At 48.2% G+C, this 25,000-nt stretch overlaps 1 protein-coding gene across 2 annotated transcripts in view; it reads right to left on the reverse strand.

The window, feature by feature from the left end:
* LOC146267832 (A-type potassium channel modulatory protein KCNIP2) overlaps positions 1-25,000 on the reverse strand; it is a 79,055-nt gene that overhangs the window by 22,116 nt on the left and 31,939 nt on the right. Inside the window, exon 1 of one of the 2 annotated variants that reach the window (XM_084709410.1) lies at positions 808-1,028. The exons of the other annotated variant lie outside the window; for it this stretch is intronic. Coding sequence (XP_084565536.1) covers positions 808-913 — 106 coding nt within the window. The 5' untranslated portion in view covers positions 914-1,028. Of the gene's footprint in view, positions 1-807; positions 1,029-25,000 lie in introns of those variants that run through there. 2 annotated transcript variants of the gene reach the window in all.

The following is a 25,000-nucleotide window of genomic DNA, read 5'->3' on the forward strand; positions in this document are numbered from 1 at the left end:
TCAGAGCACTCAGACTGTCTCTCCATGGCGGTATTGATTGGAAGGAAGAACCACAGAGGGGAGAAGAAGACCTCAAACAGCTAATGTTACAGCCTGTATGTGTGTGTGTGAGTGTGTGTGTAGGTGTGTGTTTTTCTGTGTGTGTCTACCTTCCAATAGTTAGATCAGTAACCCTAAGCCCCTCTTGGTCCAAGATGGTAGTCCCTGTATTGGAAAAGGGGGTAACAAGACCGTACACACACAGAAACACAAAGACATACAGTCTTCTTAAATCCCACTAATGATTAATACCCAGTCCTTTATATACACACGAACACACACACGCCACCTAGAAAAAAATGAACTCTTAGAAAATACACGCCACGCCATCGCAAGAACACCCTCACACACACCACCCTTAAAACACACATGCACCACCCTTCAAACACACACACACACACACACGCACCACCCTTAAAACACACATGCACCACCCTTCAAACACACACACACACACACGCACCACCCTTAAAACACACACGCACCGCGCGTAAAACACACACACCCCCGTTCACACACACACACACACACACCATCCTTAAAACACACACGCACCGTGCGTAAAACACACACACCCCCGTTAACACACACACACACACCACCCTTAAAACACACACACCCTTAAAACACACACACCACCCTTAAAACACACACCACCCTTAAAACACACACACACACCACCCTTAAAACACACACACCACCCTTAAAACACACACCCCCGTTAACACACACACACACACACACACCATCCTTAAAACACAGACATACCTTCCCCTCCGACAGGTTCAAACATTCCAAACTGCTCCAGGACCTTGACGAACAGGCCCATGACCACCAGCACAGCGATCATCTCCAGCCCGTCCATACTCAGCATGTTGTGGCTCGCTCCGCTCTCATCTCCCAGCACTGGCTCTCTCCCAGTCCAGCCGCCCCCAGCTCCCAGGCTCTGAGTCCAACACCAGCACCTCAACTATCCCCAGCTACAAGATCCCAACTTCCTCCAGCAGCACATTCGAGAAGAGTGTCTTCCCCCTCCAGCCGTCCCCTCCCCGATATCTCCCTCTCTCCGCCCCCTCCCCGCTCTCCCCTCACCCAGGCCTGGTCTCAGACAGCCACCGCCCTCCTCCACACCTGGACCCTCCCGGACCTTCCCTAGACCTCCAGGCACAGCTGGGGGCTCCCAGGTGGAGCCTGTCCCAGGGGAAGCCAAACACACCCCTCTCCCCAGTGGTTGTGCCTGCTCTGGCCCCAGCGGAGTGGAGGAATCCGGGGACGTGGCTCTCTGCCTGCCTGCCTGCCTGCCTGATGGTCTGCCGGTCGTGGTTGTCAGCCAGGGAATGTCGTGAGGGGGAGAGACAGAGTGAACGAGGGAGAGGCGAGGAGAGGGAGGGGGAGGAAGAGAGGGGAGGAAAGAGAGAGACTGATAAAGACAGAGAAAGAGAGAGAGTGTGATGGAGGGTGGACAGAGAGAGAGAGAGCAAAAGAGGGGAGGAATCCTCTTTCCAGTGAGATTACCTTCATTGACTTGCTTAATGTGGTTTCCTAGGTAACTGGCTGTGAATGTTTGGGAGAGCCCAACTTGACATTGGGAAATACATTTTGATTTACCTTTAAAATTTGGTCACATATATGAAGACCCTGTCCGTCTGCTACTATACTGCTTGTCCATCCGTCTGTCTGTCCGTTTGACAGGCTGCCCATCAATCTCGGTCTAGGTCATGCCCCCCCCCCCCCCCCCAGACTATTCCAGGTCATGAACACCCTCCACAAATGAGTCTGGGTCATGTGATCTTCTGACTGACTGTCCAGTGCTACCTCTGGCATCTCGGAGGTGCACATGCAGGTGATGAAACACACACACACACACACACATACGCCAACAGACACACACATTCACACACATGCACACACACACAGCGCACACATCTTCCAGCTCCCAAGTCTATCCACGCGTGTTGCTGTCATGCTGCATTGAAAGGCATACAAGATGACAGTCAAACCCGATGTGACTTTATTGGTCTGGCCTGGTGTTACAACAAACAAACAGTCAGGTCATATATCCTTGTCTGGGCTGTGCTGAATGTAATGACTACTGTCATAATGTATTCTGTCTGTATAGAACAGAGGTGTCTGGCTGGCATTCTGCAAATCTACACACACACACACACATACACTACCGCATGCATACCACACACACTACCACACACACACACACACCACCAAAGGTACACACTGCCACACTAGCTCATGCGCACACCACACACCCAGTGTTGGGGGAAGTTACTCAAAAAAGTAATATATTAGTTATTACTTGTAATTGTTCAGTAAGAGTAGTGTGATTAAGTTACATTATTACTTTATGTTCAAAGTAATATTACTTATTATATTACTTTTACTATGAATTTTAGTGGCGAGTTGTGTAAATGGTTTGCCATCTCTCCTTTGGTTTAAAGTGGATTTTTCACTAGCTTCCACCTTCGTTTCTGTGTGGACACTTTCGAAAAGTTTGAAGTGCAGTTTTTTGGCAGTAGATTGTAGTTTGTTGGGCCCCAGTTTGCAGTTTACTTTAATGTTTTTTCCTATCTCTTCAATGAAAGCGGAATAGTGTGAATATTTCCATCCCGAAAACGTTAAACTTTCTGCTGACGAAAAGAGGACAAGTTCCACTGCTAACTGAATCTGCTGTGGTGTTTGTCTGCAGCATGAATCAAACAATTCGCCCAGGAAGTGTCGTTTAGGCAACAATCTGTATTTATAAGGCTATTTTAGTCCTTTGTTGAATTCATGCAGTAACTTGGACAAGTAACGCAAGTTACTTAAATAAGTAACTGTAATAATATTACTCAATGTCAAAAAGTAACGCGTTATATTACTTTGTTACTCACTTAAGTAATAATATTATGTCACACGTTATATTACATAATGCGTTACCCCCAACACTGCAAATACCACATACACACACATTACTACACCCACACACACACTACCACAACATCCACACACCTCACACATTACCACACACACAGAGAGAAAGAGAGATTTGTTTGTCCCAATGATGACATTGAGAGCGTCTCTGTGTGTTGGCAGGTGGGAGATAGACGATGAAAGGAGAGAAGAAGAGGGGAGGAGGAGAGTAGAAAAGGGGAGAGGAGATGAGGAGGGGGAGAGGAAGAGAGGAGGACAGGAATAGCGTAGGGGAGAGGAGGAGAGGCGAGGAAGAGAGGGGTTGAGAGGAGGAAAGGAGAGGGGGAAATGAGGAGAGGAGGGGAGTAGAGAAAGAGAGGGTAGGAGGAGAGGATGAGAAGAGCCATTTTTCCTTTATTAGCCTGCAGCCTGTCTGTTCTCTGGGAGAATTCTTCATCTCATTCTGCCTGTCAAGAGGAAGACTAGCCCCACAGATATGTCTTCTAGATGTTCTAGCCTCCTCTTTCCTGTTCTCCTGTCCTAACTCCTCCGCCTCTCTTCCTCCTCTCATCTCCTCTGTCCTCTCCCTCTCTTCTCCTCCTCTCTCCTCCTCTCGCCTGTCCTCTCAGCTCCGCAGTCATCTCTCCCCCTCTGTCTTTCTCTGTCCTCACTCCTCTTTCTCTGTCCTCACTCCTCTTTCTCTGTCCTCTCTCCTCCTCTGTCCTCTCTCCTCTCCTTCTGTCTTTCTCCTCTCTTCCTCTGTCCTCTTTCCTTCTCAATGCCTCTCTTTCCTTCTCATCTCTCCTCTCCTCTTCTTCCTCTTACTCCTCTACAAATGTACAAATAGAGTAGTGAGTCGTAAATATTCAAAAGTACTGATTTCCCAGTGTGCATCTGTGTTGATTGAGTCATGTGTTCATGAGAGTCTCATTGATCCTAGGACAGAACATTCTATTCTAGGTTGTCCCGCAGGATGGACAGGGCTATTGATCTGTAGGAGAGAGGAGAAGAAGAGAGGGAGCCAGAAAGTGGAAAGTAGGAGAGAGAGAAAAAAAAGATAGAAAGAGAAAGAGAGAGTTGGGGGGAGAGCAAGTTAAAGAGAGCAAAAGGGAAGGAGAGAGAGAAGGAGGTAGAACAGACACCTCCTTTTGTCCCCATCACCCACCCCTCTAACACCATCGTCCCTCCCTCCTCTCCTTCCTCTCCTTCTTTCCTCCTCCCTCATAGACAATTGTTATTGAGGGTTTCCCAGAACGTGTCTGAGCATGTAGAATAGGTTTGTATCAGATAAGTTCTGATCAATACATAGATGAACCTATCTGGGGCCGAGAGAGACAGACAGAGAGACAGACAGAGAGAGAGACAGACAGAGAGACAGACAGACAGAGAGAGAGAGAGACAGACAGATAGAGAGACAGACAGATAGACAGACAGAGAGAGAGACAGACAGAGAGACAGACAGAGAGAGAGACAGACAGAGAGACAGACAGACAGAGAGAGAGACAGACAGAGAGAGAGACAGACAGAGAGACAGACAGATAGAGAGTAAGAAACAGAGGGAAACACACTGTACAAACACACACATTGATACTCACCCTTGCTGCTGAAGAGCCAATAAAGGAAGGGGAACAGAGACATGATGAAGGGGGGGTACAGACCCTTCATAAACACACTGCACAGACCAACTCATGGCCAACGCTGTGTGTGTGCGTGTGTCTCTGCGCACACACGTTCAAAGGAACGCACATCCCAACTTGTTGCCACACCCAGCTGACCCCCACACACACACACACACACACGCAGGTAAACACACACACATCAAAATATCAGGCCGGGCATTTCCAAAAACACCAGCCTCCAGCTTGGAGACCAGGGAGAGACGAGGAGAACAGAAAAACTGACAGATTGACGGGCTGACAAGACAGAATAAACAAGTGCAAATGTGTGTGTATGTGTGTTTGTGTGTGTAGGTGTGTCTGTGGAAGTGTGTGTGTAGGTGTGTCTGTGTGTTTTAACAAAGGGCAACTTAAAGGGCAATCTCTCTCTCTCCATCTCTCTTCTTGTTATTGATGGAGGATGTCTGCATAGTCGAAATCCACTAGGGGTCAGTGCAGATCAAAGTTTTGAAAAATTCACACACACACACACATATACACACACACACACACAATTCCCTTAATGGACTTATCTAAACATAATTTCCTCCTGACTTTGTGTTGCTGTCTAAATGTCAGACAGAGAAGATATGTACTGTGGAGTTGTGTCTCTGCCAGCGGTTCCTGGTGTGTACACAAACACTCACACACACACACACACACACACACAAACACACACACACGCACGCACGCACACACAGCAGGTAAAGTATCTGGACAGCAAGTTCTGCCGATGCTGCAGTTTGTCTCCAGCCCTTGCAGCACCGGGAAGAGGACAAGACAACCTGTCCTGTCCTGTTTCTAGCTCTCTCTCTCTCTCTCTCTCTCTCTCTCTCTCTCTCTCTCTCTCTCTCTCTCTCTCTCTCTCTCTCTCTCTCTCTCTCTCTATCTCACAAACACAAACAGAGATACACTTTTATAAGCTCAGCGTGCAATGTCATAAAGGAAAATATGTTTTTCTAAGAAGAAGAAGAAAAGGAAGGAGGGGGGGGGAAGAGGAGAGATGGATGGGGAAGGATGGAGGAGAAGAGGAGAGAGGGGTAGGGCAGGATGGATGGAGAGGAGGAAGGGATGGGGAGGAGTGGGGAGGAGAGGGAAGAGCGATGGAGGAAGGAGGAGAGGAGGAGAGAGGGATGGTAGAGGAGGAAGACAAGAGGAGAGAGGAGAGAGAGATTGGGGGAGGAGGGAGGGATGGTAGACGAGGAAGACAAAGGAGGTGGGGTCCTCGACAGGATGGATGGAGAGAATAGGACAGTAAGTAGTGATTGGCTCAGGCAGTTGGGTTAAACACACAGCAGACACCTGTCACTTGTCAAATTGGACACTCACTCACACACACACATACGGACAAAAAATAAGATGGAATAAGACAGGGAGAAAACATGTCGCCATGGACACCACAACACAAAAGATCCTGTCTAAAAAACAGCTCCCACACACACACTTGAGCACACGTCGCTGAATGCAACCCCAGACACAACACACACACAAACCTAAACACACACACAGACACACACACAATGGTCTGTGTGTGACCATATCCAGAGAACATTGTGTCATACACTAGATATATAATAACAACCATCGTTACCATACTGCAAGAACAGTGCATTCTCTAGCAGTCACACACATACATACACAAGCACCCACATGCACATACGCAAACAAAACACAAGCACACACACATATCAACAAAATACTCACACTAACAGAACACAAGCACACACACATCGGCGCTGGTGTTCTATAGGAACATTCCATAAAACTCTCAGAACACCTCAAGTGTAAAATCACCTGCAAATACTCTCCATTCACCTCCCCCATCTCTCCCTCCCCTTCTCCCCCCCCCCCTGTATCAGACAACTACTGAATGACTGGTTTCTCAGTGCAAATGACATTATTATCACTTTCTGTTGAAGGAGGACAGTAGAATACATTCTCTCTGCATGACTGGGAACTGCCATTGTGACAATATAAACCACTGGTGAGTGGTAGGGAAGTAGAGAAGTAGATAGGTAGGTACTATAAGTAGGAAGGTCGGGAGGTTAGTAGGGAAGTAGGTAGGTAGGTAGCTTGGTAGATGGGTAGGTTGGTAGGTAGGTAGGTAGGTAGGTCGGTAGGGAAGTAGAGAAGTAGGTAGGTAGGTCGGTAGGTAGGTAGGTAGGTAGGTAGGTACTGTAGGTAGGAAGGTAGGGAGGTTAGTAGGGAAGTAGGTAGGTAGCTGGGTAGGTTGGTAGATAGGTAAGTAAGTAGGTAGGTACTGTAGGTAGGAAGGTAGGGAGGTTACTAGGTAGGTAGGTAGGTAGGTAGGTAGGTAGGTAGGTAGGTAGGTACTGTCAGTAGGGAAGTTGGTACTGCAGGTAGGCCTATTTCAATTGTAAAACACACAACATCAAAACACCACAGCAGATTAATACAAGACTGGTTCCTTTTTCCAGTTCTATGGACTGTCTATTCTAAGAATAAACTGTAAACCAATCTGGTTCAAAATACTCACCCCTCCTCCTCCACCCTCTCCACCTCCCTTCCTCTCTTCCTCCCCTCTACATTTGTCCTCATGTGTTCTGATGTTTAAGGCCCCTAGGTCCAGTCCAGGTTACAGATGTCCACTGACATGTCCACTGATAAGACTGAAGTCTTATCATTACAGCCTTTCGTAACTGTCTGTCCCCAGTCTCTGTGTGTGTGTGTGTGTTTGTGTGTCGATGTGTGTGTATGTAGACAGATGGTCCATTTCAACTGCCACATGTGTCTGTGTATAGCCTTTGTGTACAGTTTGACTGAACTCTTCACACGCGCTCACACCTCACCTCCCAGCTCACTACACACACCTCAATACACACACACACACCCTACACACATCTTACTACACACTCACACACACCTCGCGACACACATATCCCAATTCACCAGCTGCACACACTTTATACACACACCTCACTCCAGGTGAGTGTATGTGTATACGCGTGTGTGTATGTGCATGTGCGTGTGTGTGCCCATGTCTGAGAGTCTATTTATAGTCTTCAGTAGAATCAGGTTTGGAGGACTGGGGGAAAGACTGATGAGATCACGCACCCTTGTATGCCTGGGGAAAACTGGACAGACAGCACGCATCGAGAACAGAGATAAACAATCTGGACGCCAGCAGACAGACAGCATGCATCGAGCACAGAGATAAACAATCTGGACCCCTGCAGACAGACAGCATGCATCGAGAACAGAGATAAACAATCTGGACCCCTGCAGACAGACAGCATGCATCGAGCACAGAGATAAACAATCTGGACCCCTGCAGACAGACAGCATGCATCGAGCACGGAGATAAACAATATAGAGACCTGTAGACAGACATTATGCATCAAGCACAGAAATGAGATCAACAGCAAAGTAATTATGAAGCATTATTGTGGGGATGATGATGATAATGATGGGGATGATAAGTGCTATCTTCACTTTCAACAAACAAAAACAATACAACAACAGCAAAGGGAGTCCTGGGCCTCCCTGCTTAGGTCATTGCCCCCGCGACCCGATCCCCGGACAAGCGGCAGATGACGAGACGAGAGACGAGACGAGGCAAAGGGAGTCAGACAGCTGAGCAGTTCAGGAATCGGGCTATTAATCAGAAGGTCACTGGTTCGATTCCTGGCCGTGCCGAATGACGTTGTGTCCCTGGGCAAGGCACTTCACCCTACTTGCATTGGGGGAATGTCCCTGTACTTACTGTAAGTCACTCTGGATAAGAGCGTCTGCTAAATGACTAAATGTAAACCCCTCAGACATTAGAAACTACACCTTAACCCTTACAAACTACACCCTAACCCTTAGAAACTACAACCCAACCCTTAGAAACTACACCCTAACCCTTAGAAACTACAACCCAACCCTTGGAAACTACACCCTAACCCTTAGAAACTACAACCCAACCCTTGGAAACTACACCCTAACCCTTAGAAACTACAAGGCAAAACTTCCAGCAGACATCAATTAAACAAACTGAACTACAAATTGTCCTGATCTATACATCCTCTACAGCAAACTGCATGACCAGCACACACCAGTAAACATGGAGGACATTGGTTCTGCGTACGGTCCAATGCTGGAGTGGTGATTCAACTCAACATGACATGTATATGAAGGCCTGGAACTGTGTCTTCTCCCAGAGACTAGCACTGTTACACTCACAAGAAAGATATGTACCAAAGAGGAAGACATCTCAATAGACAAAGAGAAAAGAAATAGAGTGTGTGTGTAAATATGTGTGTGTGTGTGTGTGTGTGTACAGTATATTGGTAGTCAGGACACAGGTGTACTGGGCATACAGACTGGCAGATCAATAGAGCTTCATCAGATGGTGTGACCTCCCTCTGGAGGAAGGAGAGAGAGAGACAGAGAGAGAGAGAGAGAGAGAGAGAGAGAGAGAGAGAGAGAGAGAGAGAGAGAGAGACCGAGAGAGAGAGACCGAGAGAGAGAGAGAGAGAGAGAGAGACCGAGAGAGAGAGAGAGAGAGAGAGAGAGAGAGAGAGAGAGAGAGAGAGAGAGAGAGAGAGAGAGAGAGAGAGAGAGAGGGGTGGAAAGACAAAGAACAGGGCTAGAGAGAGACAGAGATGGAGAAAGGGAGGGAGGAGAGAGAGGGGTGAAACAGAAAGAGGGTGGGAGAGAGAGAGAGGGAGGGGAGAAAGAGGAAAAGAGAGAGGGCGACAGGAGATGGAAGGGCTTATTTAATGATGACTGTGTGTCTGTGTGTGTGTGTGTGCTAGTATAAGTACAGAGAGCTCTCCCTTGTTCTTTGGTACACCTTTCCATATCATCATCGAGATACAACTACCCCCTCCCCCCCGACACACACACACACACACAAACTCCCCCCACAGACACACAAACGACCACCATCTCCCCCACATACACAGACACACATAACCCACCCCGCCTACACAGACCTCCACATGTAGAAATCACAACGTCAACCTTGCGCTTCACAAAGCAGAGGAGATGGAGCTGTTCCCACACACACCTCAGTGATCTGGGACGACACGGAGTGCTATGCCACTCACACAGACAGAGACAAGATGTAGGAGGAGGGAGGGAGGGAGCAAAAGACAGGCAGATGGAAAGAGAGAAAGCGAGGGATTCAGAAGTTAGTGCCAAAGTCTCATTGATACCTTATGCTTCCTCCCTGACACTTCAACACAGAGTAGTTCTCTATAGCTCCTCCATCCCTAGTTTACTTGGGGGAATCAGATGGCTGAGCGGTGAGGAAGTCGGGCTGGTAATCAGAAGGTTGCCGGATTGATTTCCCGCTGTGTCTAATGACGTTGTGTCCTTGGGCAAGGGACTTCACCCAACTTGCCTCAGGGAGACTGTCCCTGTACTTACTGTAAGTCGCTCTGGATAAGAGCGTCTACTAAATGTAAATGTACTTCAGCCTATTCCCTTGGTTCTGCTTTCTTTGCTCTCCTCTCCCCTCTTCTTCTTCTATTCTATTCTCTTATGCTATCCACTCTTCCTCTCCTTTTCCCTATCTTCTCTCCTCTCCCCTATCTCCTCCCCTCCTCCTCCTACTCTCTTCCCCCTCTCCTCCCTTCCTCTCCTCCCCCTCTCCTCCTCTCCTCCCTTCCCCTCCTCTCCTCCTCTCCTCCCTTCCCCTCCTCTCCTCCTCTCCTCCCCTCCTCCCTTCCCCTCCTCTCCTCCTCTTTCCCCTCCTCTCTTATCTAGTCCTCCTGTATCCGTCACATCAACTCTCTGTCAGTCTTACACCTTCTCTCTATCACTACATTTTCATTCTGCTCAGTCACTCTCTATGTCCTCATGGTCTTTTTATGTCCTTACTTTCACTTTCCCCCATCCCCCCTCTCTCTACTGACCCTGTGTCTCTCCCTCCCTCCTCTCCCTTTCTCCTTACCCCCCCTCCATTCATACTTTCTCCTCTACCTCCCCTCTCTCCCTTCATCCTTTCTCTCCTTCTCTCTCTCCCTCTCGCACCATCCCTCCCCTCTCTCTCCTTCTCTCCCCTATCTCCCCTCCCTCCATCTCTCCCTTCCCTCTCTCCATCTCTACCTCCCCCCCACTCCATCCATCTATCTCTCTCCTCCCTCTCTCCCTCCCTCCATCTCTCCCCACACTTTCTCCTTCCCTCCCCCCTCCCTTCTCCCCCCTTTCCTCTCCCCTCTCTCCTCCTCTCCCTCCCCCTCCCTCCATCTCTGCAGCTCTGGGTAGAGTGGAGGTCACCAGCTGGGTGTCCCAAGGTCATCCCTCTCCAAGGTCTGCTTGTGCTGCTCTCGCCCGGTTGGCTGAGTGGAGTTGACAAGCCCCTCCCACGGGAGCCAGCCTGGCCTTTTAGAGGCTGTAGCCACACCTCCCCTGAGAACCTTTGCTCACCACACACTGCTTGTGTGTTTGTATGTATGTATGTGTATGTATGTGTGTGTGTATGTGTGAAAGACAGAGAGATATTGTTTCTGATGGCTTCTTTGACTAAAGGTCATCTGTGCCCAGCTCTGAGTGTGCTCCAACACACACACACACACACACACATGTGGAGACACACACACACACTTATTTAACTTTAGCAGCCAATCCCAAGTTGGTAATGAATTGGAGGTGTGTGTGTGTGTGTGGATGGAGATATTCCTCAGGCTTATATAACAGCTATAGTTAGACTGGATTTATTCAGCACTTTGCTAGCTATAGTTAGTGTAGATGTAGAAGCCTGACTGGACAGCAGAATCTCACCTCTCCACAAGCACAGCGCTGAATGACTCCAGGCTGCCAAGACATGAGATGATTAGAATATCCATAATTTAGCAAAATACTACAAAAAATATCTCTAGTCATTAGAATGTAAATGAAACGTGAATATGTATGTTCTGGGTTTTGGGCTGAATTTTATGAATATAAATGTTCAGGTACCTCTGTGCGTGTGCGTGTGCGTGCGTGTGTATGTGTGCGTGTGTGAGTGCATGTACAGGAGAATTTTCATCAATTTAAAAGAGAGATCAATAGTGTCAGCTTTAGCTGTGTTCACCTTGTTCTGACTGACTATGTGACAGGCTCTGTCAAGTATCCACAGGAGTGCTATCAATCACTCACACACACACACACACACGCACACAAACAAACTACCTACACTGTATGGTACATATAAACTCCCCTCCCTTCATCCTTCCATCCAACTATACCTCTCTCAACCCTTCCATCCAACCATCCAACCATTCATCCATCTCTCCCTCCATTCACCCATCTGTCCAGTCATCCATTCAGACCTCTCTATTCCCCCCTTTTTTCATCCATCCGTCCATCCATCCGTCCATCCATCCCTGGTGTTGAGACACAAGCTGCAGTAAGTCCAGCTGCTTACTGTTCTTAACTTTCACTTCGGTACTTCATCACGACGCCCCATCTGTCCTCCCCTCTCAGGAGTGGAGGGCGGAAGGAGGAGAGGTGAATGAGAGGAGGAGAGGTAGATGAGAGGCGGAGGAGAGGCGGACGAAAAGGGAAGAGGAGGAGAGTTGGATGAGGTTATCGCTGCCATGGTAACAAGGTTCTAGAACAAGGCTGTATTTACAGTAATGGGGAGAGATGATGGTGGTGGTGGTGGTGGTGGTGATGGTGGTGATGATAAGGAGAGGAGAGGAGAGGAAAGGAGAGAAGAGAAGAGGATGTACACATACTCACTCACTCAATGGGTTGAACATCTGGTGGCACTTGTGAAACCACTTTCTCATAAATTTATGAATGTCAGTCACACAAGAAATTAACTCCTACTGGGTTCACAGTGTGTGCGCATGTGTGTGTGTGTGTGCATGTTTGTCTGTGTGCGCACGTATGTGTGTGAATGCGCGTGTGTGTGCGCATATGTGTGTGCGCACGGATGTATATATGTGTGTGCATAAACGTTTGCGTGTGTGTGTGTGTGTGTGTGTGTGGACAGAAACAGCATGCAGGGAGGCTATGAAACATTCCGCACTGAGAGGACATGAGAGATTTAGAGAGACAGATGTTCATTAGCACTGTCTTATAACACTCAGTAAACACTCAGCGGTGCAACACACACACACCCACACGCAAACACACACATAGTTAACAGCATTCCGTTCACACACTGTCAACAGTGGTATGTGTCATTGTTTCCCCCCGATAAGAACAGTAATGTCCTCTGGCTCTCTAGCTGTCACTGGAGGAGACTGTTATCCAGGTTTTCAGTCAAAACATCCCCAGCTTATCTCTTTGACACTCATTTCTGGGGGAGTTTGCTTCTGTCTGCATGTTCTGTTGGGAATGGTTCAATTGTGTCAGGCAAGATCAATCAAGTAGAGATAAATAAATGAAACAATTTCACATTTCTATTTGGCAATGCTGTTATTACACAGGGTAGGATTGATCAATCTCCACCCGGTGACATCTTGACATCTCCTTCAGGATCGCTAAATCAAATTCATTTGGATTAAATTACACTAATTAATCAGTCCAAATAGAACCACTGAGAGACAAATAAGGCCAACCTCTATTAGCTGAAATGACTTTAATTGCCCCAGGTGTGTCTTTTTCTTGATGGGGGGGGGGGGGGGCGACCCAGACCCTCCCCCTTATTTTGACGATCTGAAACGCAAGTATCAAAACGCAAAGCGCAAGTAACATTGTGGGCGGGACGGCTGTTGCTATTATACTGGTGGGATAAATGACTTTGCGCCTGGTGCAAATCTAAAATGGGTTGGTCTGAAGGAGCTACATTACTAATGCGTGTGGTTTGGGCATAACGTGCAATAAACCAATCAGAGCGTCATCTCACATTCCCTTTAAGAGCAGCGCTTGTTCCATGGCGGGTTGCTATTATAACGGTGGATTTGCCAGGCGCACGCCAGGAGCGGTTCACAGCCGAGGAGACCGACGATCTCGTCAGAGCCGTTAACGACAGAGAAGTGACATTGTATGGGAAAAGCTGAGCAGTTTCTCATGGCACTAAATTGCCCGCTAATGCTGCTCATTCAAATTCTTATTTTTATATATATTTTATTTTTTAAATTGTTATATTTTTAAATTGATTAGTTCTTGGAATTTGTGTAACTATTGTACTTTATTTTTACTTAATTTAAAACCGGTATGCCCTATATGTTTTTTCTTTGCACCTTCCTGCCACAGTAAATTCCGTGTTTGTGAAACATAGGCTACATGGCGAATAAACCAAATTCTGATTCTGATCCTGATGGAGATGGGAGAAGAAACCCACCCAAATTAGCTTCGGTTTAACAGGCGTGGGAGGAAATTGCCACAATATTTACAAATCAAGTTCACATACATTGAGATTTCTCATGAAAATATTTTTATAATCATCGAAGAAATGTAACACGCCATAAATCAAAACAATGTAAGACCCTGGCCTCGCCAGCAGTGCGCACGGACCAAGCTTGCGCCCTTAAAATAGCATCTGAATAATACGCCATTGACTTTAGACCACATTTTTCCTGGTCAGTGGCGGAATTGCTTTTCGGAAACTGCAAAATAGCACCAGGGAACGTTTGCGACGGAACACACTTCCTTTTTCGCTGAACCGCCCACCGGAGCGCAAAGTCATTTCGACGTGCGTCTGTGGAGGGAAAAGTTGCATCGAGTGCAAACTAGGAATGACACTTGAGTCGTTGACTAAGTGAATAGCGCTGGGTGCAAGATAGGGCCCCCGTTAGGTTTAGGTCTCTCTGGGCTCATCCTGTATACTGTACTGTTACACTGCTCATAACCTCTGTTACTCTATTCTCCTATCCCTCGATCAGCGACCCAACCTCACGTTGTGTCTGCCCGTCATCCTCCTTTCTATCCCTCTCCTTCATCATCCCTCTCTTTCTGCCCTGCCCTGTCCGTCTCCTTACTCATCCTCCTCCCCTCAGTCTGACCACCTTGACTTCTCTCCATCTTCATTTCCTGTCCTGTCCTCTCGTCCTTCTCTCCATTATTCTGCCTCTCTACACGGCCGACATCGTCTCTCTCCTCTCTTCTCCTCCTCTCCTCCTCTTTCCTCCCCTCTTGGCCAGACGCTTGCTAATAGGGGTTTATTTTTAGCGAGTGTGTGAGAGGTGTGTGTGCGGATGATGGATGGAGGAGATGTTTCACACCTTCCTCGTAAAAGGAGGGGGTGACGAAGAGGGGGAGGAGGTGAGGAGAAGCGGGAAGGGGTGAGAAGGAGGGCGTGGAGGGAGAGGAGGATGGGATGGGAGGATGGGAGGATGGGGGAGGATGGAGGGGCGGTGGGGGAGGAGAGGGGAGGGGAGATGGGGGTGAGATGGAGGTGGCATGGGGGGAGGAGAGGGAGGAGGATGGTTAGTGACCAAGGACACAAGCTGGGAGACCTGCTGCAGCTAAAGAACACTAGAAAACCAAGGGAGGGGCAAAGAGGGAGAAGCAGATAGGGAATGAAGAGAGAGACCCTTCCCCTTACTGAACTCCCACCAGGCTATTCTGAGTGGCTGTGTGTGTGTGTGTGTGTGTGTGTGTGTGTGTGTGTGTGTGTGCGTCTGTGTGTGCGTCTGTGTGTGTGTGTGTGTGTGTGTGTGTGTGTGTGTGCGTGTCACTATGAGTGACAGAGAGAGAGACGGTTTTGGTTTGTCAAAGAAGACATACTGCTTATAGACAGGCAGACATGCAGGCAGGCAGGTAGGCAGACAGACAGACAATAATTAGTGATTACATCATCTGGGGGCTGGTGAGAATCTTCACAAGTCTAAGTCTGGCAGCTAAGACATGGTGTTCTTAAAATGGATCTGACAAACGCCCACACACATACAATTTACACCAGCTTTCTATCTTTAAAACACCTACTTTCAATTTACCCACAACACTCACTCAATTTACACACTCAATGTACCTGGGTTCCAATCTAAATGCATGGGTAGGATAATGAGTCATGGCCCAGCAACAGCTCCCTCAAATTGGGGTACTTCCCTATCCAAGCCCCAGGCTTGTCTGAGGCCTCCTGCGGGACCTGGGTGAAGCAACCCCCTCCCTCCCACACACAAACACACACACACTCACATACCCTTAGTTCCTGCAGAAACACAAGTTAGATACTAAGGAGTCCACCATGCAGACATTCAGTTTGAAACGAACTGCAAGCACACACACACACACACCTAAATACACATAAACCTTCTCCGTCCCTGTCTGTCCTTGTCTCTCTGTGACATGCTCACTCCCCCCTGACAGCCCTTCACACAGACAGCAGAAGTTGTTCTATTTATGGAGTCATCTGAGTTGACAGTTGGTCTCAGTTTAGCTAGTCACACTAATACATGGTGATGAGACAGGAGGGGAGGGGGAGAGGAAGAGAGGAGGGGAGGAGGGGAGGAGGGGAGGAGGGGAGGAGGGGAGGAGGGGAGGAGGGGTGTAGGAGAGGAGGGGGGGAAGAGGGGAGGAGGGGAGGAGGAGAGGAGGGGAGGAGGGGAGGAAGGGAGGTGGAGTGTAGGAGAGGAGAGGAGGGGGGAGGAGGAGAGGAGGGGTGTAGGAGAGGAGGAGAGGAGGGGAGGAGGGGAGGAGGGGAGGAGGGGTGTAGGAGAGGAGAGGAGGAGAAGAGGAGAGGAGGAGAGGAGAGGAGAGGAGGAGAGGAGAGGAGGAGAGGAGAGGAGGAGAGGGGGGGAGGAGGAGAGGAGGAGAGGAGGAGAGGAGGGGAGGAGGGGAGGAGGGGAGGAGGGGAGGAGGGGTGTAGGAGAGGAGGGGAGGAGGAGGGGAGGAGGAGAGGAGGGGAGGAGGAGTGGAGGGTAGGAGGAGAGGAGAGGAGAGGAGGAGAGGAGGAGAGGAGGGGAGGAGGAGTGGAGGAGAGGAGAGGAGGAGAGGAGGAGAGGAGGAGAGGAGGAGAGGAGGGGAGGAGTGGAGGGTAGGAGTAGAGGAGAGGAGGAGAGGAGGAGAGGAGGAGAGGAGGTGTGGAGGAGAGGAGAGGAGGGGAGGAGAGGAGGAGATGAGGAGAGGAAGGGAGAAGGAAAGGAGGGGAGGAGAGGAGGGGTGGAGGAGAGGAGGGGAGGAGATGAGGAGAGGGGGGAGGAGAGGAGGAAAGGAGGGGAGGAGGAGAGGAAGGGAGGAGGGGTGGATGAGCAAAGAAGAAGAGGAGAGGTTGGTAGATGACATCATTAGGCTTATGGGAGATGGGGGAAGGAATCACAAAATCCCCTAAGCTCTTACACACACACACACACACACACACACACACACACACATGCAGACACACACACACAATCACATAATCAAGCACAGAGAACCCTATAAAGACTGTTAGAGATAGACCCTCCCGGGTCTCCAACAGAGATCTACCCCCAGATACTCTACAATCTAACAACACAATTCTTAATGATGTCCCATCAAATGTGGGTGCGGCTGTTGCCAGCTAAAAACCATGCTGTTGATCTACGGAAAGGGCCAACGGTCTGATTACCAGCAGACCATGTCAAACTTGAGTTTGGCAATGCAAAGACAAGGCAGGGTTATAAACAGTAGCTGTCCAAAGGAGAGGCGTCGAAAAGCACAGAGCTGAGAACAGGACTAGACCAACACCAGGACAGGACCAGACCAACACCAGGACAGGACCATACCAACACCAGGACAGGACCATACCAACACCAGGACAGGACCGGACCAACACCAGGACAGGACTAGACCAACACCAGGACAGGACCAGACCCGACTCCACGCAGCACAACACCACACACACTCTGACAGCACAACACCACACACACTCTGACAGCACAGCACCACACACACTCTGACACAGACACGTGCAGGAGCTGCTCACTTCGTCTTCACACACACAACCAGCCTCACCGTGGATTTACTATTTATCCTGGGCGACTATTGATAAACTATTCTCTTTCTGGATGTCAGCCTGCTACACAGGACTTCAGTTGAACGGTGTGTGTGTGCACATAGATATATACTGTAGACTGTACGGTAAACATATTGTGTATGTGTTATGTGTATCGTCTGTACACATAAACCTTGTGTATACGTGTGTGTATCCACGTGTCTATACAGTGTCTATGTATGTGCTTGTACGTGTGTGTGGAGACTGCATGCAGCAGGATACAGACTAGTTATTCAGAGGTCATTCATTAGGAGGTTAGTGGTCTCCCCAGAGTTGTCGGAGCTCAGCATTCTCTTTTAACACTGTGACATTCCTTCAACGGAAGCCTACAAGACTAGGCATGAATACCAATAGGATAAATGGTGTGTGTGCGCATACATGTGTTGGTGTGTGTGTGCCTGCGTGTATCTGGTATGTCCGGGTGAACAGATTTAATGAAACTATTTCAAATTCTACTGACAACTAACTCAGCGGCACTATGACCAACAGTATTAGTGTAGTGATGGTGTGTTGGTGTTTCTTAACCTGCAGCGTTGGTGTGTTGGTGTTTCTTAACCTGCAGTGTTGGTGTTTCGTGACCTGCAGTGTTGGTGCGTTGGTGTTTCTTAACCTGCAGTGTTGGTGTTTCATGACCTTCAATGTTGGTGTGTTGGTGTTTCATGACCTGCAGTAATGGTGTTTCTTAACCTGCAGTGTTGGTGTTTCATGACCTGCAGTGTTGGTGTTTCATGACCTGCAGTGTTGGTGGGGTTTTTTTATTCCGATGCTGGTGTTTTTAAACTTGCAGTGAGTTCATAATAAAGCTGGTCCCTGTACTCAGCCATGAGTATGTCCAGCAGGTACCAGCTCATCATCTCCTGCTGGCGAGGAGAGGACAGGACAGGACAGGAGAGATGAGGAGAATCTGTGTGTATTCATTAAAGCTGCTCAGGCCCAACAAGAGCAGGCAAAGGGAACAAAACAAGAAGGGGAGGAATCAAGCCAAGTTACTGAAAAGCTGGAAGACGAAGGGTGGGAGAGATAGAGAGACAGGGAGAGAGGGAGCAAAGAGCACATAATCTTTGTTTACCTGTTCTAATTTGTCTTAATTACACTAAGTTAATTGCAAGTTGGAAAGTTACATCATTATCTAAAACAATACAAACACAGCCAACATGAGGGGAAGGAGTCACGCACACACACACACACACCTGGTAGCCCTGTTCTTCCCTGCAGTGCTGCTAATGAAAGACACTAATTAGCCAACAAGGTACAAGGCATTTACACACATGAGTTACCAACCTCAGTCACACACACACACAAGTTACCAATGTCAGTCACACACACACACATTTCTCAGGCCTGTACTGTGCAAAGCAGGGGTTTGATTGTAGTTGGAACTGACAGGTACTATTTTAACACACACACCCATATATATATATATATATATATATATATATATATATATATATATATATATATATATATATATATATATATATATATATATTTAAGCAATAAGCCCCAAGAGGCCGTGGTTTACGCTGATTTTAGAACAGGTAACAACTCCCCTTACCTGTTCTAAAATCAGCGTAAACCACGGACTCGCGGGGCTTATTGCTTTTCTAAAACTGTTACTACAAATATTTCATATGGTTTCATCAATAAAAACAATTACAAACTATATAGTTTAATAATAAACCTTCATTCTTCTGCTACCACAAAGTATAGTTCCTACATAAATCGTTGCCACGCAACAGCCAGATGGACATCTTTACCGTCTTTTTCAATTTGAAATATTCGATGCGCAGTCATATGGAATGTTAAAGAATGTTATGAGGACATCCTGTGAGGTTATGCTGGATTTTTACAACGGCATGGAATGCGATATAGCCAATCACAATCAAGGATGGGAACAACCAGTTTTAGAAATATATATATAAATACACACAAACAGACAGACAGACTATCTATAGTAGACTAGAGATGGAGCAGCAAGTTGAACTGTCCAATAAGCAAAAAGAACAAGTTTCTCTCCCTGTCTCTTTGTGACCAGACTAGTGAAGGGCAGGTCTACATTAGCATGGCCTGAATGTCAGAATGTAGATTCCCATACTGTATCAATGGCCTTGATTAGAGCCCTGTGGGACACAGTATTAACAGACCTTGCTTGTTCCATGGCAAAGACACTCTCTCTCCTTCTTTCTCTCTGTTTCACGCCCTTTTTCCCTCTCTCTCTCTCTCTCTCTCTCTCTCTCTCTCTCCCTCTCTCTCGCTGTCTTTCTCTCTCAGACACGCAGCAGCAAGTTGCCATGGCAACCACTTTCCGGGTAAACTTAAGAATGTGTCTAGTTCTGTACACACACACAAACACATACACAAGCACACACTTAAACCCACAAAACATTGTTTTAAAATACATATTTTATGGCTATGGGTCTCATGAGTGTTCTCATGTGTGTTCCCTCTTCATAAAGGACTTGTCACTTCACTAGCAGTGCCAGACTATATTATTTACCAAGGTTCTTCTCTGACCATCATAGATGATAGGTTAGGTAGAATAAGTGTGTAAGTGAGCTGCTTTCTGAACAGGAACATGCAGCTTAGCACATGTCAGAAATCTGAAGAGATAAAGAGAGGAGAGGAGGAAAAGAAAGACTAGAAGAGAAGGAAAATCAATGGGTGAGTTGATTTCCAACCCAGGAGAATATGCACTTGGCCAAACATTCCTTGATGCACCTAACATGGGATTCAAGATAACCGATAAAATACAAACGCATGAACATCACTGCTCATGAAATGAGCCATCATCTATCATTTTCACAATCCGAAAAGATATGGTTCAGACTGAAAGAATACTGTCTCATCTACAAGCGGTGGTGTGACTGGGCAGGGCTGACCGAGTGGAGTTCAGGGTGCTTGTTTTGATGTGAGTTGAGATCTCAGAAATGGTCAGTGACAGGTTAATGACCTCAGCATCATCTCACTCTGTGTTCACCTAGTTATAATTGAACCCTGCTCCCAATCTTTTTTTCTCTCTTTCTTTCTTTCCTTTCTTTCTTTCTCTCCCCATCTCTCTCTCTCTTTCATTCGTTATCTCTCTCCAACTCTTCAGCTCTTTTTCTCTCTCTCTTTCTCTCGCTTTTCTACAACTCCTCAGGTTAACCTTTCTCTTGCTCCATCGTCCTCTTTCTCTTTCGCTCTCTGGTTATGGGTAACTGCCTAGGACGGAGAGAGAGAAAGGAGATGGAAAAACGGAGAGGAAAAACAAATCTGGAGAAATAAGCGGAGAGAGTTCACCGTGCGGATCTCATTCCACATCCACAGCACAAATCATCTCAGCCACACAGCACAATACCACACACACATACACGCACACACACACACGCACACACACACGCACACACACACGCACACACACACACACACACACACAGGCAGAGTGGTAATTAGAACCACTCAGCCCCCCCCACTGAGCTCTCTGATCCCTCTTTTGCAAGACAATCTGTGTGAAGATGAAACACATTAGTCACACACACGCACACACACAGGCACTCCCACAAACACACACACGGTCTACAGATATATATATACCCTACATCTACCTGTTTGTGCCCCCAACTGGAAATCACTTGAAATGAAGCAAGTAGGATAACATTTTTACTACGGAAGTCAACAGAAGTAAACTGAAAGAGTCAACCGAAGCACTGTGCCCTAACACACACAGCTCAGGTACAGAGCAGTGCTCTCACACAAACACTCCAGCACACAAAACACTCTCCAAGACCAGGACCAGGACCAGGACCAGGATAGACCCAGACCCAGACCCAGACCATCTGTCCTGTCCCCAGGGGAAGGCTGTCCTTGGGTGTGGTTAGAGGCTGGAGGCTGCCTACCTTCAGTGAGTGTTCCGGTGAGGAAGCGGTAGAAATAGCGTGCCACTTTGGTCAGCTGCCTCTTACACCTCTTCCGACACTGGCTCATTCTGTCTCTCTGGAGCTGCTGGGAGCAGAGCAGCAGCAGCAGGAGGAGAGCAGGAGGAGGAGAGCAGGAGGAGGAGGAGAGCAGGAGGAGGAGAGCAGGAGGAGGAGAGCAGGAGGAGGAGAGCAGGAGGAGAGCAGGAGGAGGAGAGCAGGAGGAGGAGAGCAGGAGGAGGAGAGCAGGAGGAGGAGGAGAGCAGGAGGAGAGCAGGAGGAGGAGGAGAGCAGGAGGAGGAGAGCAGGAGGAGGAGGAGAGCAGGAGGAGGAGAGCAGGAGGAGGAGAGCAGGAGGAGGAGGAGAGCAGGAGGAGAGCAGGAGGAGGAGGAGAGCAGGAGGAGAGCAGGAGGAGGAGGAGAGCAGGAGGAGGAGAGCAGGAGGAGAGCAGGAGGAGGAGGAGAGCAGGAGGAGAGACGGAGGAAGAGGAAGGGGGAAGAGGAGAGAAGGAGGAGGAGGAGAGCAGGAGGAGGATAAGAGCTGTAGGAGGAGGAAGGGGGAAGAGGAGAGCAGGAGGTGAGCGGTAACAGGAGAAGTGCAAGAAGAGGAGGAAGAGAGCAGGAGCAGGAGGAGAGCAGGACAGGAGAACAGCAGCCAGAGGAGGAGAGCAGGAGGTGGAGAGGAGGAGGAGGAGCAGGAGAGCAGGAGGAGATGGAGATGGAGGAGAACAAGAGGAGCAGAGATACTGCTCAAAACAACCACCACCAGGACAGACGGCAAGAAGCAAGGAGAAGGAGTGAGACGTCTGGCCGTTGCTGCACTCTTTTTCTCCTTCTCTCGTTCTCTCTCTCTCTCTCTCTCTGTGGCTTGTGGTCCTCCTCCCTGTCTTTCTCTCCGGTCTCTGTGTTCTTCTCTTCACCTGTAGGGCGCTGACTGTCAATCAGCCCGCCCGCTCTCTTTCTCCTCCCCCTCGCGCGCGGAGAAGCCCTGCTGTCTTCCCATTGGCTGGGAGAGTGACGGAAAATTCCAGACCCGCGTGTGAGGACGTTGGCTACTACGAACAGTCAGAGTGAGTGACAGTACCCTCTCTTTCTCTCTCTCTCTCTCTCTCTCTCTCTCTCTCTCTCTCTCTCTCTCTCTCTCTCTCTCTCTCTCTCTCTCTCTCTCTCTCTCTCTCTCTCTCTCTCCCTCTCTCTTTCTGTGTCTCCTCGGCTGTTGATGCTTTTCTCGTCTCGCTGCTTTCAAAGTATGCCGCCTCTGGGAGGTTTGTTGTACAGTGTGCCAGCAGGAGGGTGAGTGTGAGTGTAAGTATGAGGGGGTGTGTTTGTGTGTATGTGTGTTTGTGTGTGTGTTAGAGTTGGCTAGTAGGAGGTTGTCTAAAGCATCAGGGGGAAACAAAGCAAACATCATAATTAGCGCCACACACAAACCTTCCCTCTGTCTCTGCCTTTCTCCCTTTCTGTCTCATCTGCTTGCCCACCCACCCACCCTCCCTCTCTCTCTCTCTCTCTCTCTCTCTCTCTCTCTCTCTCTCTCTCTCTCTCTCTCTCTCTCTCTCTCTCTCTCTTCCTGTCACTTTCCCCCAGGCTCTGGAGGACCACAAAGAGCATAGATGATGTAGGGATGGAGGAGGTGTGAAAGATAAGGTGTATTGTCCCTTCCTGCTTTCCTGTCACTGGAGAATGATCGCCGGATACACAGAGAAGAGAGGAGGAAAGGGAAGGGAAGGGGAGGGGAGGAGAGGAGGGGAAAGGAGGAGAAAGAGAGGGATGCTTCTCCTCCACAAGCAGAAGCCCCCGGATGGACAGATTGATTTCCATCTGCCAGACGAGGGGACAAGAAGGGAGGAGGGGCGGGGCTTGTAATCCTCGTCGAGAAAGGAGGAGACATGCTATCTCTTTTTCTCTCACTGACATTCCCTTTCTCCTCTTTTGACACCTCTTTCTTAGACCTCTCACTGAGAGGAATACTTTCTGTCAGCTCCTGCCCTATCGCACACACACACTCTCTCTCTCTCTCTCTCTCTCTCTCTCTCTCTCTCTCTCTCTCTCTCTCTCTCTCTCTCTCTCTCTCACACACACACACACCCACACACACACACACACACACAGTCAGTAAAAACACACAGACACACAAAGTTGATTGGTGTCAGATCCTGCTGTCCCCTCACACCTCTATTTTAATCCCTCCATTCATCTACCTCTCAGGTCGATCGGTGCTCTCCTTTTGACTGTTTCAATCTTTCTCTCTCCCCCTCTCTCTCTTCCCCCTCTCTCTTCCCCCTCTCTCTACCTACCTGTTTCTCTCTCCTCCTCCATGCTCACTCTTCCTCTCTTTCCCCCTTTCTTTTTCTCTCTCTTTCTCTCTCTCTCTCTCTCTCTCTCTCTCTCTCTCTCTCTCTCTCTCTCTCTCTCTCTCTCTCTCTCTCTCTCTCTCTCTCTCTCTCTCTCTTTCTCTCTCTCTCCTTCTCTTTTGCCGACTGCTGGATGCTGAATTTGAGATGATTACAGTCACCAAGGTAACCACAGACTCTATGGATTTCCCTTACAGCCAATCAGAGACCATGCAGAGCTCCATGCCCCCATGTGCACAAACACACACACACACCTCTTTCTATTTCTCATTCCTTATTTTCTTTATTTCGTTATTTAGTTGTTAAGTCAAAGCTGAACCCGTGAAATTCCACATTGTCATTGGAACGTTTGGGAGCTGTTAACAGGCAAGTGTGTGTGTGTGTGTGTGTGTGTTCTCAGTTGTTCTAAGCAGCAGTGCAGGGTTCTGCAAGACCGAGATAAGAACCCAGACAGAAGCACACTAGAACCCTTGAAGAACCAGACACTGTCCACTAGGACCAATACCTTCTCCTGCTTGATTCTGTTTATCAACCAATCAGGGCTACGCAGGGGTATCAACAGAACTGACCTAGAAGCATAATCAGGAAATAACTCCAGATTAACTTCTCTCTGACACCTGACGTCCTGACCTTGACCCTAAACATGTATGGTTCACCATGTCCCTCCAAACACTTCTGATAATCTTAGTGTGTGTGTGTGTGTGCGTGAGCTTTTAGATCAGATCAGATTCAACTTTATTGTCATTACACAAGTACAGGTACAAGGCAACGAAATGCAGTTTAGGTCTAACCAGAAGTGCAATAGCAGTAAGTGCAGGATATACAGTGTAGTGCAATAAAGTATGGACAGAAGCTATCCTAAAAAAGTGTAAAAGTGCAGTGGAAAGTGATTGCATATTGCAGCTAGAAGTACGGTGCAAAATGCAAATGTTACAGTATGAGTCTGGCCTGGTTCCTTCACACTTCACTGATCTTTCTCTTCAGCTCATCTCCAGCTTTCCCCAACTGTGTGCGTGTGCGTGTGAGTGTGCGTGTGAGTGTGAGTGTGTGTGTGTGTGTGTGTGTGTGTGTGTGTGTGTGTGTGTGTGTGTGTGAGTGTGTGTGTGTGTGTGCCAGCCATCTCTTGTCTAACCTCCAGTGAGCTGCTCATTACATAATGTATAAGCAGAAACAGGTCGAGTCCAGAGGGCAAAGTGTGTGTGTGGGGGTTTAAGTACAGTTGGTATACTTGTGTGTGTACTGTATGCATGTGTATTTGTGTGTTGGTTTCATTATATGTGTGTCTGTGTGTGTGTCATGAAAAGGGCAGAAGATTGTC

The sequence above is a fragment of the Hypomesus nipponensis genome, chromosome 11, assembly GCF_054491055.1.
Source record: "Hypomesus nipponensis isolate SF chromosome 11, ASM5449105v1, whole genome shotgun sequence".
Taxonomy (NCBI): domain Eukaryota; kingdom Metazoa; phylum Chordata; class Actinopteri; order Osmeriformes; family Osmeridae; genus Hypomesus; species Hypomesus nipponensis.